An 18,895-nucleotide genomic window follows, 5' to 3' on the forward strand; every position below is an offset into this window, starting at 1 on the left:
AATCAATACCAATACCAAGATGGTAAGCAAGAGCCCAGAATGCACTGGTGGGCTAGTGGTAGAGGCAGTTTCAATTGTAACATTCGAAAGCAGCTGGATAGGTATCTGGAAGGATAGAATTTGAAGGAATATGTGGAGAGTAGACAAGGGGGAAGTGGTTAAATTGCTCTTATACAGAGCTGGTATGAATTAGATAGGCTGAATGGCCTTCCACGCTGTAAACATTGTGATTTTTTTTGTGATTTTAACTGAAAAAGAGTTGAACAGAACACAGAGGAGAAATGCTCCGATTCTTTTCAAAATAGTATCACGGATTTTATTTTAAAAAAGAATTCATATTCCAGGACACTTGGAGTATTGTGTGCAGATCTGGTTGCCACACTGTGGAAAGGCTGTGATCGCACTGGAGAGAGTGCAGTGGAGATTCACCAGGATGTTGCCTGGATTGGAGGACTTTGGTCATGAGGAGAGATTGGACAGGCTCAGCTTGTTTTCCCTGAAGCGAAGGAGGCTGAGAGGCGACCTGAAAGAAGCATACAAGATAATGAAAGACATGGAAAGGGTAAAGAGTCAAAACCTTTTCCCATGGTAAAGGGATCAAAAACATAAGGTGAGAGGAAGGAGGTTTAATGGGGACCTGAGCGCAAGTTTTTTTTTAAAACACAGAGTGGTTGATATCTGGAATGCATTGCCAAAGGAGGAGGTGGAATCAGATTCAATCATTACATTTAAGAAGCATTTAAACAGACACTTAAATAGGCAAGGCAAAGAAGGATACGGTCCTAAACCAGACAAATGGGGTGGGTGTGGATGGACAGAAAGATTGAGATGGATGTGGTGTGCCAAAGGGCCTGTTTCTGTGCTGTACAACTCTATGACGTGCAAGTTGCTGGCAAGCCTAGCATTTATTGTGCATCTCTAACTGTCTGAGAAGGTGGTACTGAGCCAACTTTTTAAACTGCTGCAGACCTTCTGATAAACCTGCTCCCAGAATGCTCGTGGGGAGTGAGTTCCAGGATTTAGACCCAGTGATGATGAAGGACCAAGTGAAGTCTGGATGGTGTACAACTTGGAGAAGAACCTGCAGATGTAGGTGTTCCAATGCACCTGCAGCTCACCCTTCTTGCTGGTAGGGGTCACGGGTTCGGGAGGTCCTGTCCAACTAGCCTGAGTGAATAACAGTAGTAGATGATACACATGGTAAACACTGTGCATCAGTGGCGGAGGGAATGAATATTTGGAATGGTCAATGGGGTTGCCAATCAAGCAGGCTTCTTTTGTCGTAGACAGTGTTCCTCTCATGAAGGAAGATGTCACCTCAATGTGAATCTCACCTGATAGCTAGCAGCTCCAACAGTGCAGCCCTTCCTCAACCTGGATTGTGTACCCAGGTCTCTGGAGTTGGACTTGGAATTGGAATATTATTGTCACATGTATGAGATACCATGAAAAACTTGTCTTGCACACCGTTCATACAGATCAATTCATGACATTGTGCATTGAGGTAGTACAAGGTAAAACAATAACAGAATGCAGAATAAAGTGTAACAGCCACAGAGAAACTGCAGTACAGGTAGACAATAAGGTGCTAGGTCATAACAAGGTAGATTGGGAGGTTGAGAGTCCATTTTATCATACTATAGAACCATTCAATAGTCTTATAACAGTGGGATAGCTGTCCTCGAGCCTGGTGGTACGTGCTTTCAGACTCGGGGGTGGGGGGGGGGGTGGTGAGGGGAGAAGAGAGAATGTCCGGAGTGGGAGGGGTCTTTGATTATGCTGGCTGCTTTACCAAGGCAGCGAGAAGTGTAGACAGGAGTCCATGGAGGGGAGGCTGGTTTCCACGATGTGCTGAGCTGTGTCCACAACTCTCTGCAGCTTCTTGTGGTCACGAGCAGAGCAGTCGCCATACCAAGCCGTGATGCATCCAGAGAGCTTTATGGTATTCTACTTGAACCAGCCGCCTTCTAACTTAAAAAAAGTAAGAGTGTCGCCATCTGTGCCAAGTTCACCATCTCACCCACACAACCTGTGCTCAGACACGAGGCTGCAGTTCTATAACTAGAGCCCTGATTAAAAAAGACAAACTCTATCCAAAAGAGGTCGACATTGACTCGCTGTGTTTTTGAACTGGCCTTGATCTTTTCTTCCAAATGTTGCTGTCCTTTTAAAGCCTTCAGTTGGTTCACCCTTTAGCCTTCTATACCCATGCTCATACAACATGTCTTCAAACCTTGAGATTGTAGTAATATGACCCACTTCGTGGCTTCCCGAGATGCAGAGCCTCAGACTGACACATTCATCCAAGTTTCTCTGCAGTTTTCCCTGCCCTCCCAAATCCCCATCCCCAACTTTTCCCTACAAATTAAAATCTATGTATCTTTACGTACATTAGTCCAGAGGAAGGGTCTTGAATAAAGGGAAGGTGAGGAGTAGATAGGTAGGTCATGAGGCAGGTTTTTTTTCCTTAAATCCCTTCCCTCTTCTCCCCCCTTTCTTCTTCTCCTTTGTCTTCCCTCATTCCTGTGGCCACCCCCCCCCCCCTTCCCCCATCCTCATGACCGGCCCATCTATTCCCCACCGCCTTCCCTTGATTCCATGGTCCACTGCCCTCTCCTACCGGATTCCTTCTTCTTCAGCCCTTTGCCTCTTCTACCTGTCATCTCTCAGCTTCTTACTTCTCCCCCCCTCCCCCACCCCAAACCTCCTACCTTCCCCCTCTCACCTGGACTCACCTCTCACCTGCCTGCATGTACTCCTCCCCCAACCTTCTTATTCCAGCTCCTGCCCTCTTCCTTTCCAGTCCCGATGAAGGGTCTCGACCCGAAATGTCGACTGTTTATTTCCCTCCAATGGATGCTGCCTGACCTGCTGAGTTCTTCCAGCATTTTGTGTGAGGTGCCTGGAACAGGCTGCTAGGGGTGGTGGAAGCAGATACAATAGTGATTTTTAAGAGGCTTTTAGACAGGCACATGAATATTCAGGGCATGGAGGGATGTGGATCATGTGCAGGCAGAGGGATTAGTTTAATTTGGCATCATGTTCGGCACATTGTGGGCCAAAGGGCCTGTTCCTATGCCGTACTGTTCTCTGTAAATAGGGGTTGTGCTGAAAAATAGTTTATTGGCTCTCACACACTGTGGAGCAGTCAGAGATTTAAACAAAAATAATTCTTATAAATGCAATCTTATTTTCATTTGTCTTTGTGTAATAGCTTGTCAGAACTCAAGCACGTCCCAGAGCACTTTACACTTCACCAACCAAAGAGCCGTGCTTTCGTCAACTGATTCCAAGGCAGATGCTATTAAAAATCTACTTTTAAAACGTTAAGGTTTACAGAATGTACAGGCAAAAATAAAAGAAAGTGCAAGATCTCCCAACTTGCAGCTGTCAAATCACATGCCCGGATGAGTGCACAGAGGAAAAAAAAATCCATGTTTTCCCCTTCCCTTATTGATTGGGATTAGACGCTGGGCAAGTTGAGTCATTGCTTCAGCATTTGCCTGAGATATTTACTGTTGCAGTCACCTCATAAGAGGGCCTTCTGTTGAGGGAGACTTTTTTTTTAAATCCATTAGTGCTTTCCAATTATCAAACAAAATTAATTTCAGCTGATATTGGTGAGAAGGGAGAGAGCAGAGAGTTGTCTGCGATGATCAGTGATTGAGGAAGCTGATTTTAACTGCCTCACGGAGCAGACAACACAAGGCGATTAAGAATTCTGGTCCACTTTGGCACGTAGCAGAGAGCAGTGGGTCTTAGTTATCAGGTAACTGCTTTATGTTATAGTGCCCCATCACAGCCAAAACAGAACACTGAGAAAGTGCAGGTCACCTCATCAGCCTTTTCCGAGACTGGTGCTCCATCTGTTCCATTATCAGCATCTCCTGCTGTGGACCTCCAGTCTATGGCTTTCAAACCCAGCCACACCGACAGCTCTTTAACCCTTTCTGATGCTACATTGCTGCAAATATAGCCAATGCACAAAATCCCACACCAACCCATCAAAACATTTCACTTCTCAAACTGGGAGACTACAGGTGAAAAGCCTTTCGATGCCTGCAAAGTGCTTTGGGATATCCTACACATGGAAGGCTTTGGGCATTGTTGCATATCTGACTCTTGGCACCTTGCTCTATAGTGACTCAGGATCCTGTTCACACAGAATCATGTTCATTAACTCCTACCCAATAAACTCACATCCTGTGAAAGATGTGCTGATCTGAGCCTCTGAAATCATATGATCTACGTTCTAAATGGCCAAGATTGCAGTGCACCATCTCATCCTGAGGTAGCTGCTCCTGATGGCACAGTACCGGACCGCTTTCAATGGAGAATGTGCACCAGCCCTTGGACCACCAAACCTCGGAATCAGACTGTAGTCAGAACTGGGCAGATGTTGTGTCCCTTGCACTGTTGAAAGTATCCTGACTGATTGCATCATGGCCTGGTACGGCAATTCCAATGTGCAAGAACGCAAGAGTCTGCAGAGGGTTGTGGATACAGCCCGGTCCATCAGGGGCACATCCCTCCCCACCATTGACAGCATCTACAGGGGTCGCTACCTCAAGAAGGCAGCATCCATCTTCAAGGATCCCCAACATCCAGGTCAAGCCCTTTTCTCACTGCTACCCTCAGGCAAGAGGTACCGAAGCCTGAAGTCCCACACCAGCAGGTTCAGGAACAGCTACTTTCCTACAGCCATCAGGTTCTTCTACTGACCTGCACAAACCTAACCCTACCTCAACAACAGAACACTGCACACCACCTCTTGCACTACCATGGACTTGTCTCTTATGATTTCCTTTTTTTGCACTAAGGTCTTGTTTTGCACACTTTTCTTCACTGTCACGTACAATTTATGTTCTGTGTATTATGTGTACCTACATGCCTGTGATGCTGTTGTGAACAAATTTTTCACTGTACCTGTACCTCACCATAATTGTGCATGTGACAATAAACTCAACTTCACAATTGGCAAAAATGGAAGTGTACAAGATGCTTCAGGCTGCTTAACCTTCCCTGACCGTCAATCCAACAGAAGGACTGAAAGTGATCTGCTTAATTGCCTTATGCCAGTGACAGCAATGGGGTCTCTCAAGAGACAGATGTTGACTGAACTTGTGAGTAGTTTTCAGAGTAGTTTTCCACATCATTAACTGATGGACCATCATCCCTTGCCCCCACCACCCTTCCCTGACTTATATTCTCTCCCCTTCTATATTGTGTCTTCTCACTTTGGGTACATAGCCAACTGCTTCCTGGACCCACTTATGTCATTTGATTCAATGATCTTCTGTGGTGATCCGTTCATCAAAACTGTGGGTTAAAATTTAGTCGAACTACAGAGAGAGGATTGTAGCACAGGAAGTCCCACTTCCTGAAGAAGTGTTAAACCAGGGTCATATCCAGGCTAGGGTAAGCTGGGAACATTCAGAACAAATGGCTGGTGATCTGGACAGCACAGAAACAGGCCCTTCAGCCCAACTCATCCATGCCGACCAAGTTGTCTACCTGAGCTAGTCCCATTTCCCGTATTTGACCCATAAACCTCTCCTATCCACGTACCTGTCTAAATTCTTATATGCGTTGTAATTGCCTCTACCGCTTCCTCTGGCAGCTCGTTCCAAATACCCAACACCCTCTGTGTGGAAAAAGTTGCCTCTCAGATCCCTACTAAATGTTTCCCCTTTTGTATCATACCTATATCCTCCAGTTTTAGACACTCCTACCCTGGGAAAATGACCGTGACAATCCATCTCATCTATGCCCCTCATGATTTTAAACACCTCTATAAGGTCACCTTCTACACTCCAGGAAAAACAGTCCCGGCCTATCCTGTCTCTCCTTATTGCTCAAGCCCTCCAGTCCTGGTAACATCCTCAATAATCTTTTCCGCACCCTTTCCAGCTTACCACCCAGTTCATATCTGTACCCTAACCAGCAGTGCTAAAGCACATCATCTAATTAGTTACACCATTCAGTTTGTGATGTTTTACTGTGCTCAAATGATAGTCACCATTTCCAAGACATTTTTATTGGCTGCAAATCAGTTTGGGCTGCCAGAGGTCATAAGTGTGGAATATAAATGGAAGTGCTTTCTTTCTCTCTGCAACTAATTGAAGCAGTTGGACAGTGCAAACATTTCAGAATATGCTCTCTAAACATGAATAATTGAACTTCAGAAAGAAGAACTCTTGTTATTGCAATGCAAGAGCCCTTGCACAGACTTTTCTGTGCCTGATTGAAATTTCAGTCAGGCAGAAATAAACGAGATGAACTTCTTAAAACATGGCAGTTTTGTGGCAAAAACTGGTTCACAGTTACAAAAATAAATTCAAGAGACTAATTTGAATGTTGGTCTTCATGTCAAGGGGGATGGAAGTCAAGAGGTAGGTACTGATGTTTCCATTGTACAGGGCCTTGGTGAGACTGCAGCTAATATTCTGTTTTAACCAATGTACTTCAAGCAAGAAACATCAGCCTTGGATAGTGTACAGAATAGGTTCACTGAAACAATACAGGAATAAAGGCAAGATCTATTCCCCGAAGTTTAAGAGGCACAACCTATTCTAGTCTTTGAATCAATTATGTGATTCATAAGCGTGGGTAAAAGGCAATTCCATTCTTTGGTAGGAGAAACCAAAATGAGATAGGATAATCTTCAAATTAGATCACATACATTTTAAAATGAAGTCAGGAAACATTTATTAAATAAAAGGTTGAAGAAGTCTCCTCCAAAACAAAAGGACTAATTTTAATCAAGAGAGTCAAGCAATTTTGTTTTTAAATTAGTCATTTACCAGATGTAATATTGGTGCAAGTCCAGCAGTTACTGTCCACCTGTGAATGCTTGCCAAGCTACATCAAAGGACAGTTAAGTATCAATCACCTACCGGGCCTGGAGTCAAATATAGGTCAGAATTAATGAGCCTCCATTAATAGTGCTAGTCTTTTTTTTAAAATTGCAAAATTTATTAAATTCCTTGAATTTAAATGTATCACTGCCCATGGTAGGATACAAAGCACGGTCACTAGATCAATAGTTCAGACAGCTGGACATGAGTCTAGCAATATACAGACTCTGCTACAGTACCCTATACAGCAAACAAAGGCAAAGGGCAAACTACTGTCATCTAACTGACTGGCAGGCAAGGCAAAAATAGGAAGGAAAATAAAAACAGTAGATTGGGGGGGGCGGGGGGGAGTGGTTGAAGAAGGTGAGAAGATCCAAGGGGTGTATGAACAGAAACATGTAACTTTCAACCAAATGGTTTGCTTTTATGTACAGGAGCATTGTGATTAAGCCAATAAACTACTATCTGGTGAAAATTTTGAAAAAACTGCTGGATATCTAAAATTGAAAAAAAATGCTGGAAATGCTCAGCAGGTCAGGCAGCATCTGTGGGAAGAGAAACAGAGTCAATGTTTCAGGTCAGAGACCCTTCATCAGAACTGGAAGGAGACAGGTCACCACTGATTGTTGAATCAGATGGCCTAAGTGGGTCAGGGGAACAGTCAGAGGGGGACTCAGAGCGAGGCGGGGGCCAGGGACACAGAGTGAGAAGGCACTGAAGAGAAGAGGTAAGAAGGTAAATTGAAGTGGGATGGTGGGGGCGACAGTGATGTCTGTTTGAAACTAGTCGTCTGCCCCGCTTCTAAATCTACCATTCAGCCCTAATTCTCTCCAGCATCAATACCAGAGGGCATGCATTTAAGTTGAGAGGGGGTTGGTTCAGAACAGATGTGAGGGGTATGTTTTTTACTCAGAGAGTGGTAGATGCCTGGAATGCGTTGCCTGATAGGGTGGTGGAGGCAAATTCACTGGGGGCTTTTAAGTGGGGCTTGGATGGGCACATGAATGAGAGGAAAATGGGCACTCTGTAGATAGGAGGGAATAGCTATGTCAGCACAACATTGTGGGCCGAAGGGCCCGTTCTGTGCTGTACTGTTCTATGTATGTACTTACAAGTACAGTCATCATGTCTCCTTCCCAGTTCAACCTAAGAAGTTAACACTGTTTCTCCTCCCACAGATGCTGCCTGACCTGCTGAGTGTTTCCAGCATGTTCTCTTTTTATCTAAAACTAGTACCCAGAGGTCTGGATTGTTGTTCCGGCCACACAAGTTCAAATCCCAGTCCAGCTGAGGAACTAAAATTCAAGTAACTCATTAAATCTGGCATAAAAAGCCTGATCTAACTGACTGGCAACCATGAAATTACAGGATCATTGAAAATAAAAGCCACCTCATTCACAAAAAATGTCCTTCAGTTAAGGAAATCTTCTGTCCTTACCTGGTCTGAACTACACGTGACTCCAGATGCATGTGTTTGAATATTAACTATATAGACAGATAGGGTGAATGCACTGAGTCTTTTTCCAAGCGTTGCAGAATCAAAAACTAGAGGACATAGGTTTACAGTGAGGGGGAAAGATTTAATAGGAACTTGGGCAACTTTTGTTTTCAAACACAAAGGGTGGTACGTATGTGGAAATGAGCTGCCAAAGGAAGTGGTTGAGGCAGCTACAGTAACAACTTGTAAAAGACAGTCGGACAGATACATGGATTGGAAAGGTTTAGAAGGCTATGGGTCAAACGCTGGCAAATGGGACTAGCTTGGATGGGGCATCTTGGTCAGCAGGGACCAGTTGGACTGAAGGGCCTGTTTCTGTGCTATATGACTTTATGAATAGTCTCAGAGGAAAATTAAAGATGGACAATAAATACTGGTAATGTTCACATCCCGCGAGCAAATAAATTTATAGAAAACCATGTAAAAGACCTGTTTCCCTCCCACCTCCCCATACCCCCTGGAAGGTCACCAATATATGGCAGAAAAACATCAAAACATCAAACTCAGAAGTTATTTGTGGCCCGTGTTGGAATAAATAATGACAAACTAAAGAAAGAAAAAGATTACTCTTACCTTTTTCTGATGCTGCTGTCCTGGAAAATTCTGGAATAAAAAGTTCTTGCTCCCATGGCATCTGCACCTTCATCACTTCCTCCTCCTGCTCATCTTGCTGCTGCTTCTTCCCTCGTTTCCGTTTCAACTGATGGGCCAAAATGGCGAAGGAAGTTGCCCCCACCACAGAGATCAGGAAGAGCTTCCTAACAAGAGGGGAGAGCTTTACCTAATGCAGGTGGGAGGAGCAAAAATGGGGATTGACTTGATTAGTTGGTTCAACAACAAGTTTTTCACTGTACCTCGGTAAAAGTGACAATAATAAACCAATACCACAGGGAATGTCTACCCCTGGTTGAAACACTGCAATTAAACATTGTTGATGAAGTGATTGGTGAACAGGGCAAGATATTAAGGAACAAGATGAGGAGACATTGGCATACTGTGCACCACCCTGTTTCCTTCACCCTAACACTAATGGCAGTGCCTTCAACTTACCAAAGCATCGCTCTAGAACTCCCACCACCACCTCTCCCTGCCCTAATGCCCAAGCTTCTCCATTAATACAAATTAACACCTTAAACCTGACCCCAACCCGAGACTTAGAAATGCATCTCAGGCGTCAATTTCTGATGTGGTTCTTCTGGTGGGCAGTGCATGTTGTAAACCCTGACTGGACACGTAGTGCATCCTCCACAAGGAAGATTCCCAGCAGGAGTTCCAATATGGGTAAATATCACACTTTTCCCCCATTCTGAGCAAAATAAAACTGAAACTAGCAAGGGTTCTCATTATCATAGCCCAGGGGTCCCAAACACTGGAATCCACTCCCTAAACTCTGCTACCAACCAACTTTATAACCCACCTAAATGACCAGGCTTTTGATTTCACCTTCTAATATCTTTATGTCTCCTTATTCATTTTTGTCTAGCTGTGCTGTGAACCTCCTTTGAAAATTGCTCCACAATAAAAATTTAATATAAATATATTCATTAGTGGTCTTGGGGTACAGGGCGTGACATTAAGAAATGAAATGAAATGACACCTCTTCACTTAAATGGTGGCGAATCCCTGGAATTTGCTATCAGAGAGGGCTCTTGTGGCCAAGTTGCTGAATATATTTAAGGACATGGATAAATTGGTAAATGCAGACAGCAAAGGGTACAGGGAAAGCATACGTAGAACATAGAAAACCTACAGCACAATTCAGGCCCTTCGGCCCACAAAGCTGTGCCGAACATGTCCCTACCTTAGAAATTACTAGGCTTACCCATAGCCCTCTATTTTTCTCAGCTCCATGTACCTATCCAACAGTCTCTTAAAAGACCCTATCGTATCTGCCTCCACCACAGTTGCCAGCAGCCCATTCCACACACTCACCACTCTCCGAGTAAAAAACTTACCCTTGACATCTCCATACCTACTTCCCAGCACCTTAAACCTATGTCCTCCTGTGGCAACCATTTCAGCCCTGGGAAAAAGCCTCTGACTATCCACACGATCAATGCCTCTCATCATCTTATACACCTCTATCAGGTCCCCCCTCATCCTCCATCACTCCAAGGAGAAAAGGCCGAGTTCCCTCAACCTGTTTTCATAAGGCATGCTCCGCATTCCAGGCAGCATCCTTGTAAATCTCCTCTGCACCCTTTCTATGGCTTCCACATCCTTCCTGTAGTGAGGCGACCAGAACTGAGCACAGTACTCCAAGTGGGGTCTGACCAGGGTCCTATATAGCTGCAACATTACGAGTATATCGTTGAGAAAGATGTGGCATTGAGAAAGATGATCAGCCATATGGAATGGCAGAGCAGACTCTAAGGGTCTGCTATTTCCTATGCCTCTATAATTGTAAATGACAAATAATTGAAAGGCAGCACTTATTCCCTTTCTTGAGCTACCCTCAAGAAGGTGGTGGTGAGCTGCCTTAAACCAATCCAATCCTTCTCATGAAGATGCTCCCACAGTGCAGTTGGGAAAGGACTTCCGGGATTTTGACTTGATAATGAAGAAGGCAAGTGTTTGCAAATGAGATCGTATGTGAATTCAAGGGGAACCTAAGGAAGTCATGATCCCTGTGGTAGTGTCCCCATTCCTTCAGTTGATACAAGTGGCAGGTCTCGGAGGTCCTGTCAGAAGGGTTTAGACAGAACATACAAGGCTGAACCATTCCCACTTGTTAAATTATCAGTAACCAAAGGAAAAAGATGCAAGATATGATGAGTTATTGTGATCTGGAATTTGCATCTGGAACACTGGTAAATAGCAACTTTTGAAAGTAAATTATATAAATATTTAGAGGAAAATTGCAGGGATCTAGAGAAAGAGTAGGGCAAGGAGATTAATCTGCTGTCAACTACACACTGGAGAAATTCATAATGCAAACAGGCAGGGACAGACCTCACCTACCACTTTCACCCTTCGAAGTGAGGGGCAACAGCTGAAGCAGGCAATCCATAATAAAGCACTTTTGCATTTTAACTTAAATCCAGTTGAAGTAATGAAACTCGATTCTATATAGCAATTAAAAAAAAATGCAGATACTGGAAATCTAAAATAAAATAATGCTGGAAATACTCAGCAGGTCAGGCAGTATCTGTGGGAAGAGAAACAGAAACTGAAATTGTGGTCCCTCACCCGAAAGCATTGGCTTACTTAAAAGCAAGAGAAAAGAAGCCCTGCCCCAGAAGACAGGAATACTCAATAAGTGCTGAGACAGTGCTTAGCCAAGCATTGTGGAATCAGGCAAATTGGTTTATTATTGTCACACGTACCAAGGTACAGTGAACAACTGTTTTGCATGCTATCCATACAGATCATCTCATCACATCAGTGCTTTGAGGTAATACAAAAGAAAAGCAATAACAGAATACAGAGTATAGTGTTACAGTTACAGAGAAAGTGCAGTGCAGGTAGACAATAAGGTGCAAGGCCACGACAAGGTAGATTGTGAAGTCAAGAGTCCATCTCATCGAACAGGAATCAGAGAAACAAATCAATGACTTGAGATTGACGTCATTCCCAATCCTCATCGACTACGACCTCCAAGTGACCTCCTGGGCCACCAGATACGAATTAGCAAAAGGAATAGGCTCTTCTGCCCTCCAAGCCTTCTCTGTCATTTAATTAGATCATCAGATCGTAAATGCATTCCCATCTACTCCAGGTAACCTCTCACCCCCTTGGTTATCAAGTTCCTATCCACCGCTGTCTTAAAAATCCTCACTCACAGTGTGATTACACTCTACTCTGCTAGTTTATCTGGATGTGTGCCATGAAACTATCACTCAGCACACTCCTACAGCTGTGTGTGCATAAGCTCAGGGGATTCACTGCTGTGACTCACCAATATCACTTGTGTTGCCATCCCCTTTTGCCTTGTCAACGTTCAATTCCATCCAGTCACAGATCTTCCTCCGTCTATGGAGGGAAATAGACAATAGACATTTCAGGCCGAGACCCTTCATCTGGATCTGATCCAGAAACGTCGACTGTCCATTTCCCTCCACAGATGCTGCCTGACCCACTTGAGTTCCTACAGCTTTCTGTGTGTTGCTCCAGGTTCCAGCACCTGTGGTCTCTTGTGTCTCCAGAGTCTTCCTCCGGTGGGAGGATCAAGAACTATGGGGTAATTATCCCAAGATAATGCTCTGCTGACACAAGATTGAGACAGGGAGGAATGTCCCCTCTCAGAGTATTGCAAGTCCTTGGAATTCACCGCCACAGAGCACTGTGGAAGCTGAGTCAATTACATTCAGGATAAATTTTTTCAGCTCTCGGGATATCATGGGTGGCACAGCAGGTAGTGCCACTGCCTCACAGCTCCAGGGACCAGGGTTCAATCCTGATTTCTGGTGCTGTCTGTGTGGAGTTTGCACATTCTCCCTGTGACGGTGTGGGTTTCCCTGAGGGAGGCTCAGGATTCCTCCCACATCCTGAAGACGTGCGGGCAAGTTACCCCTCCACTACAGGTTACACTTTAGTGCAGCAAAAGAATTAAAGGGGAGTGTGTGATAGAGTGTAGAGGGGTACAGGAAAATAAGAGGGGGGAATGGGACTAATGGGATTGTTCTGGACACAACTGGCCAAATGGTCTCCTATGGGGTTGCAGTGAGCAAGAGAGGTTACATAGACCAATCAGGAAAGTGGAGTTAAGACCAACAATCTGACTGGCCATTATCTCATTGAATGGCAGAAGGTCTGACTGCCACTTGATACACACCTGCTCCTATTTCTTCTGTCTTTTCCTACTCCCCCTGACTTTCACACTAAAACCCTCTACTTCTGCAACGCTGTCCAGTTCTAATGAAAGATTACTAACCTGAAGCACTAACACAGCTCCTCCCTCCACAGCATCCTGAGCATTTTCAACACTACTTTGAGGGCAGCTGTGCCTTCTGACACCACCGAGAATGAGAGCAGAAACACTGTGGCAACACCAGCTCTTCCAAGGAGATAGACCTGCAGCCTTTTGTCATACAGTCACAGAAACAGATCCTTTAGCCCAACTCATCCATGTTGACGAAGGTGTCTTCCTGAACTAGTTCCATTTGCCTGCATTTGGCCCATATCCTCTGCACCTTTTTATCCATGTACTCGTCCAAATGTCTTTTAAACATTGTAATCGTACCTGCCTCAACCACTTCTGTTGGCAGCTTGTTCCATATCCCCACCACAGATCTGCAGCCAGTTATCCCCTACTGGCCTCTATCTCTACCTCCACTCTCCCCTGCCCCCCTGACTCCATCTGCCCATCGTCCCTTTCCTCACCTGGTTCCCGTCTCACTCATTCCTTTCACTTCTTTACACCGGCCATCTCCCCTCTGCACTCTCAGTCCTGGTACAGGATCTCAGCCCGAAATGTTGACCATCTCTCTGCCTCCACAGATGCTGTTCAACCCACTGAGTTCCTCCAGCAGTGTTTCTTTGCAGCATCTCTTCCAAGTTCTGCTCAAGTCACCATCCGGACTTGAACTGGATCATCACGGCAAGTCTGGAATTCTGCTTCCAAATATCAATGCCAGAGTTCCATCACCACAGAGGCAGCAATGCTTCAAGGGAAAGGCTCTGTACCATAAGCCAACTTAAAAACCTTACAATTCAATGTTTTAAACTCACTGTCAAAGCAGTCTCTGTAAATTGTAAAATAAAATACAATACAAATTCTGAAGTACATTCTGAAATACATCCATCATCAAACATGCAATCTTCTCGCAGCCACCATCGGGCAGGAGATACAGAAGCCTGAAGTCCCACACCACCAGGTTCAAGAATAGCTACTTCCCTTCAATCATTCAGTTGTTGAACCAACCTGCACAACCTTAATCATTACCTCAGTCTAGCAACACTATGACCACTTTACAATACAATGGACTTTGTTTTTTGTTCGAATCGTGTGCCTGTGATGCTGCTGCATGTAAGTATTTCATTGTGCCTGTGCATACATATACTTGAGCATATGAAAATAAACTCGACTTTTAAGTGTTCCCTTAGCCTGATCCCCAGACTCTGCAGAAATCCCACGCTTCCTCTGGAGAATTTCAGCAGATACTGACAGTCATCTCTCCACAGATGCTGCCTGACTTGCTGAGTGCTTCCATCATTTTTAACCTGAAACACTGACAGGTTTCTGGAAACTGCTGCAAATTAGGAATTCCCTATAAACAGTGTTGGAATCCCTATGGGTCCATGTTTTAACTTACGTGACTGACAACAGTGAATGGCACTGTTGCAAATTACACGCTTTCACAACCTCTGTGCAAACTGACACTACAGTGTTGCCAAAACAGTACCTTCCAAACAAATCAGTTAAAAGTCTAATTTCCAAATCAGCCCTTCCGAAAAATGTATTACTCAGTGGGGGTGGGGGGCAACTTCACTGCCTTCAGACACCCACCGGGAGTTAAAGTGAACTTACCTCTGGCAGGGAGTTGTACAAATACAAGGGCAGATCAGCCGCTCGCAGTGCAAGGTCCCTTAAAGTGTGCTGTGCATCGTTAATGGTTTCCTTGGGTAGATCTTGCATATCTTCTAATTTCCATCCCCCTCTAGTCAACCAGCAGACCTATTAAGGTGCAATTAGTCAAATGCAAAGCACAAACATTAGTCATTCCACGACATATTTTTTTAAAAAAAATCGGTCGGATAATTTTGTACTGACCTCATTCAAAATTGTAAATATCAACATCAACCCTAATTACTGATTTTTGCAACCAAATATCCAGGAATATTATTAATGCATTTCTCTTCATAACCCTACCTTGATAATGCACCTTGGTCCTGTTTTCCCCTGAAATCTGTTTATACAACAACATGAAGGTAAAGATTGAAATAATTTTGTTTTTTGTTAAAAAGATTTGCAAATATCAATCGTCACACTGCTTTTTTTTTCCAGACGCATTAATGCAGCAGCGGAGCTCTCGATTTTACTTACCAATGTCTTCAACATGCATGAAACGATCACAGGAATGGGAGGCGGAGCTTGTTTGTTCTACCCTGTGACTGCGTGTGAGAAGTGGGCAAGGAATGCGGTGCCGAGAGGATATGTGTTGTTTGCTGCGGGCAGTAACGGTGTTCCTTGTCGAGCCTCCGCCTGCAGAGTGATTGACAGCTGGCGGAGGCGCACAACTTCCGGGTTCAATAAACCTCCCTAGAGCAAAGCTCCAATGCAAAGCTTGTGAGTTGTGCTGATCAATTGAGGGTTGCACACTGGCAATTAAAGCGGAAAGAAAGAAAAATGCCTTCGGGGAATAAATAACAATGATTTGAGCTGCAGTCACACTGCAGACGACAAGCCAGATTCAAACCAAGGTGCTGTGGGTGGCTCAGAGGAGAAGCAGACGTTCAAGGGAGGTGGTGGTAGGAATATTTCAGGGGTATAGACAGGCTGTACACTTGAATCCAAGACGTGAATCCACCCCTTCCCCTCACCTCTTTATACTGGCCATCTCCCCTCTATCTTTCAGTCCAGATGAAGGGTCTCGATCCAAAACGTCGACTGTCCATTTCCCTCCACAGATGCTGCCCAACCCAATGAGTTCCTCCAGCATTTTGTTTCTTAATCGAAGATGGTATGTTGCTTCTCTGGTGCCAGGGTCAAGGACGTCAGAGAACAGTTGCAGGACATTCTAAAAGGAAGGGCAAGCAGTCAGAGGCTGTGGTTCGCATTGGAATGGACGACAAAGGAAAAATAGAAGAAAGAGATCTCCCAAGTTAAATTTAGGGAGGGAGGTAGGAGTTTAAAATGCTGCAAGGCCTCTAAGGTTGAGATCTCTGGAACAGGTTTCAGCTTCCAGAATCTGCAGTTTTATTTGTTTTCCATCGTTGTAATTTCTAGATTACATCTTGGACCACATTTAGTGATTTTTGGAATAGGGGGATAGATTAGATGAATGCCTTAACGGGTTTAAAGGTGGATAGATCTTGATGAGGTGTAACCCAGGTTGCTATGGGAAGCGAGGGGGGAGTTTGCTGGGGCTCTGACGCAAATCTGTGCATGTTTTTTACACAAAGAATGGTGGGTGAGTGGAATGCACTGCCGGCAGAGATTGTGGGGGCAGATACAGATTAAGATTTCTTTATTAGTCACATGTACATCGAAACACACAGTGAAATACATCTTTTGCATAGAATATTCTGGGGGCAGCCCGCAAGTGTCACCACACTTCAGGCGCCAACATAGCATGCCCACAACTTCCTAACCCATACGTCTTTGGAATGTGGGAGGAAAGGGACATTTAAGACACTCTTAGATAGCCATATGAATGATAGAGAAATGGAGGGCTATGTGGAATGGAAGGGTTAGATAGATATTAGGGCAGGATAAAATGTCGGCACAACATTGTGGGCCGAAGGGCCTGTACTATGCTGTAATGTTCTATGTAAATTTACAAATCTTCTCTGGCCGCAGAAGAGATGCCATATAACTGGAGGACAGTGAATGAGGTACCTTTAGTTAAAGGGGCAGCAAGGATAAACCAGGTAATTAGAGGCCGGTGAGTTTAACTTCAGTGGCAGGGAAATTATTGGAATAAATCCCAAGGGTCAGGATGAATCTGCACTTGGACATGTAGAAAAGGATGGCTTTATCAATGGGATATCCTGCCCGACTGGTTGAATTTTTTGAAGAGGTAACCAAGTGTATCGATGAGGGTAGTGTGGTTGATGTCATTTACATGGACTTCAGAAATGCCTTTGACAAGGTCCCACAGGGGAGACCAGTCTAAAAGATAATAACTGATGAGATCCTGCATGTTTTCTATGATTTCTATAATTCCATTAACTAGAAGGTAGAAGTTTAAGGCAAGGGGTACGAGATTTAATGGGGATCTGCGGAATAATTTTTTCATTTAGTGGGAGCTGAAATCCGGAACTGGTCCCTGTGGTACTCCACTGGTCACCTCCTTCCAATCAGAAAAGGACCCATTTCTTCCAACTGTCTGTTTTCTCTCTGACAGCTGGTTTTTAATCCATTCTGACACACTTCCTCCAATACCATGGGCTTTTAATTTATGCACCAGCCTCCTATCTGGAACCCTGTTAAATGCCTTTTGAAATCTAACTAGACCATAACTTTCCCTGTTACATCCTCAAAGAATTTGAGCAAATTTGGCAAATATGATTTACCTTTCATAAAACCATGTTGATGAAATTTAATTATATTCAGCATTCCTCGTATGCTTATTGACTCTAGCATTTTACCAATAATAGCTATTAAACTAACTGGTCTGTAGTTCCCTGCCTTCATTTTTTGCACAATGGAGGCACATTGGCTGTTTTCAAAATTTCTGGTACTCACCTGGAGTTTAGTGAATTGGTAAATTGATTTATTATTGTCACATGTACTGAGGTACAGTGAAAAACTTGTCTTGCAGACCATTCATACAGATCAATTCATTACACAGTGCATTGAGGTAGCACAAGATAAAACAATACAGTGCAGGCAGACAATAAGGTGCAAGGTCATATCAAGGTCAAGAATCCATCTTATCATATTAGGTAACCATTCAATAGTCTTATAACAGCAGGATAGAAGCTGTCCTTGAGCCTGGTGATACATGCTTTCAGGCTTTTGTATCTTCTGCCCGATGGGAGAGGGGAGAAGAGAGAATGTCTGGGGTGAGGTCTTTGATTATGTTGGCTGCTTAACTGAGGTGATGGTGAGAAGTATAGACAAAGTCCATGGAGGAGAGTCTGGTTTCCATGATGTGCTGAGCTGCATCCACAACTCTGCAGTTTCTTGCGGTCATGAGCAGAGCAGTTGCCATACCAAGCCGTGATTCATCCAGATAGGATGCTTTCTATGGTGCATCCATAAAAATTGGCGAGGGTCAAAGGGGACACACCAAATTTCTTCAACCTCCTTAGGAAGTAGGAGTGTTGGTGAGCTTTCTTGGCCATGGCGTCTACATGGTTGGACTGGGACAGGCTACTGGTGATGTTCACTCCTAAGAACTTGAAGCTCTCAACCCTCTCGACCGCAGCACTGTTGACATAAACAGGATCATGTGCACTGCCTCCCTTCCTGAAGTCAATGACCAGCTCTTTTGTTTTGCTGATATTGTGGGAAAGGTTGTTGTCATGACACCATGTCACTAGGCTCTCAATCTCCTTCCTGTACTCTGACTCACGTTATTTGAGATACAGCCCAGCACAGTGGTATCATCTTCAAACTTAGAGATGGAGTTAGAGCAGAATCTGGCCACGCAGTTGTGAGTATATAGAGTGGAGTAGGGAGCTGAGGATGCAGCCTTGTGGGGCACCAGAATAATCGTGCTGGAGGTGTTGCTGCCTATCCTCACTGATTGCGGTCTGTTGGTCAGAAAGTAAAGGATTCAGTTGCAGAGGGAGGTGTTGAGTCCCAGGTCTTGAAGTTTGGTGGTGAGTTTGCTTAGAATTATAGTATTGAAGACGGAGCTGTAGTCAATAAGCAATAGTGTAACGTAGGTGCCTTTACTGTCCAGATGCTCCAGAGGTGAGCGTAGGGCCA

The 18,895-nt window shown here is 44.3% G+C and overlaps 1 protein-coding gene across 4 annotated transcripts in view; it reads right to left on the reverse strand.

Annotated features, from left to right (window-relative positions):
• Positions 1-15,546, reverse strand: part of miga1 (mitoguardin 1) — a 69,858-nt gene extending 54,312 nt beyond the window's left edge. For 2 of the 4 annotated variants that reach the window (XM_052012815.1, XM_052012814.1), the window contains exons 1-3: positions 15,341-15,546; positions 14,825-14,971; positions 8,929-9,136 (exon numbers count right to left, since the gene is read on the reverse strand). In XM_052012815.1, the coding sequence (XP_051868775.1) occupies positions 8,929-9,136; positions 14,825-14,971; positions 15,341-15,355 (370 nt within the window). In that variant the 5' untranslated portion in view covers positions 15,356-15,546. Of the gene's footprint in view, positions 1-8,928; positions 9,137-14,824; positions 14,972-15,166; positions 15,314-15,340 lie in introns of those variants that run through there. The other 2 variants (XM_052012816.1, XM_052012817.1) reach the window with 2 other exon arrangements.
• Positions 15,547-18,895: the final 3,349 nt, after the last annotated feature.

Source organism: Pristis pectinata, chromosome 3 (genome assembly GCF_009764475.1).
Source record: "Pristis pectinata isolate sPriPec2 chromosome 3, sPriPec2.1.pri, whole genome shotgun sequence".
In the NCBI taxonomy this organism is placed as follows: domain Eukaryota; kingdom Metazoa; phylum Chordata; class Chondrichthyes; order Rhinopristiformes; family Pristidae; genus Pristis; species Pristis pectinata.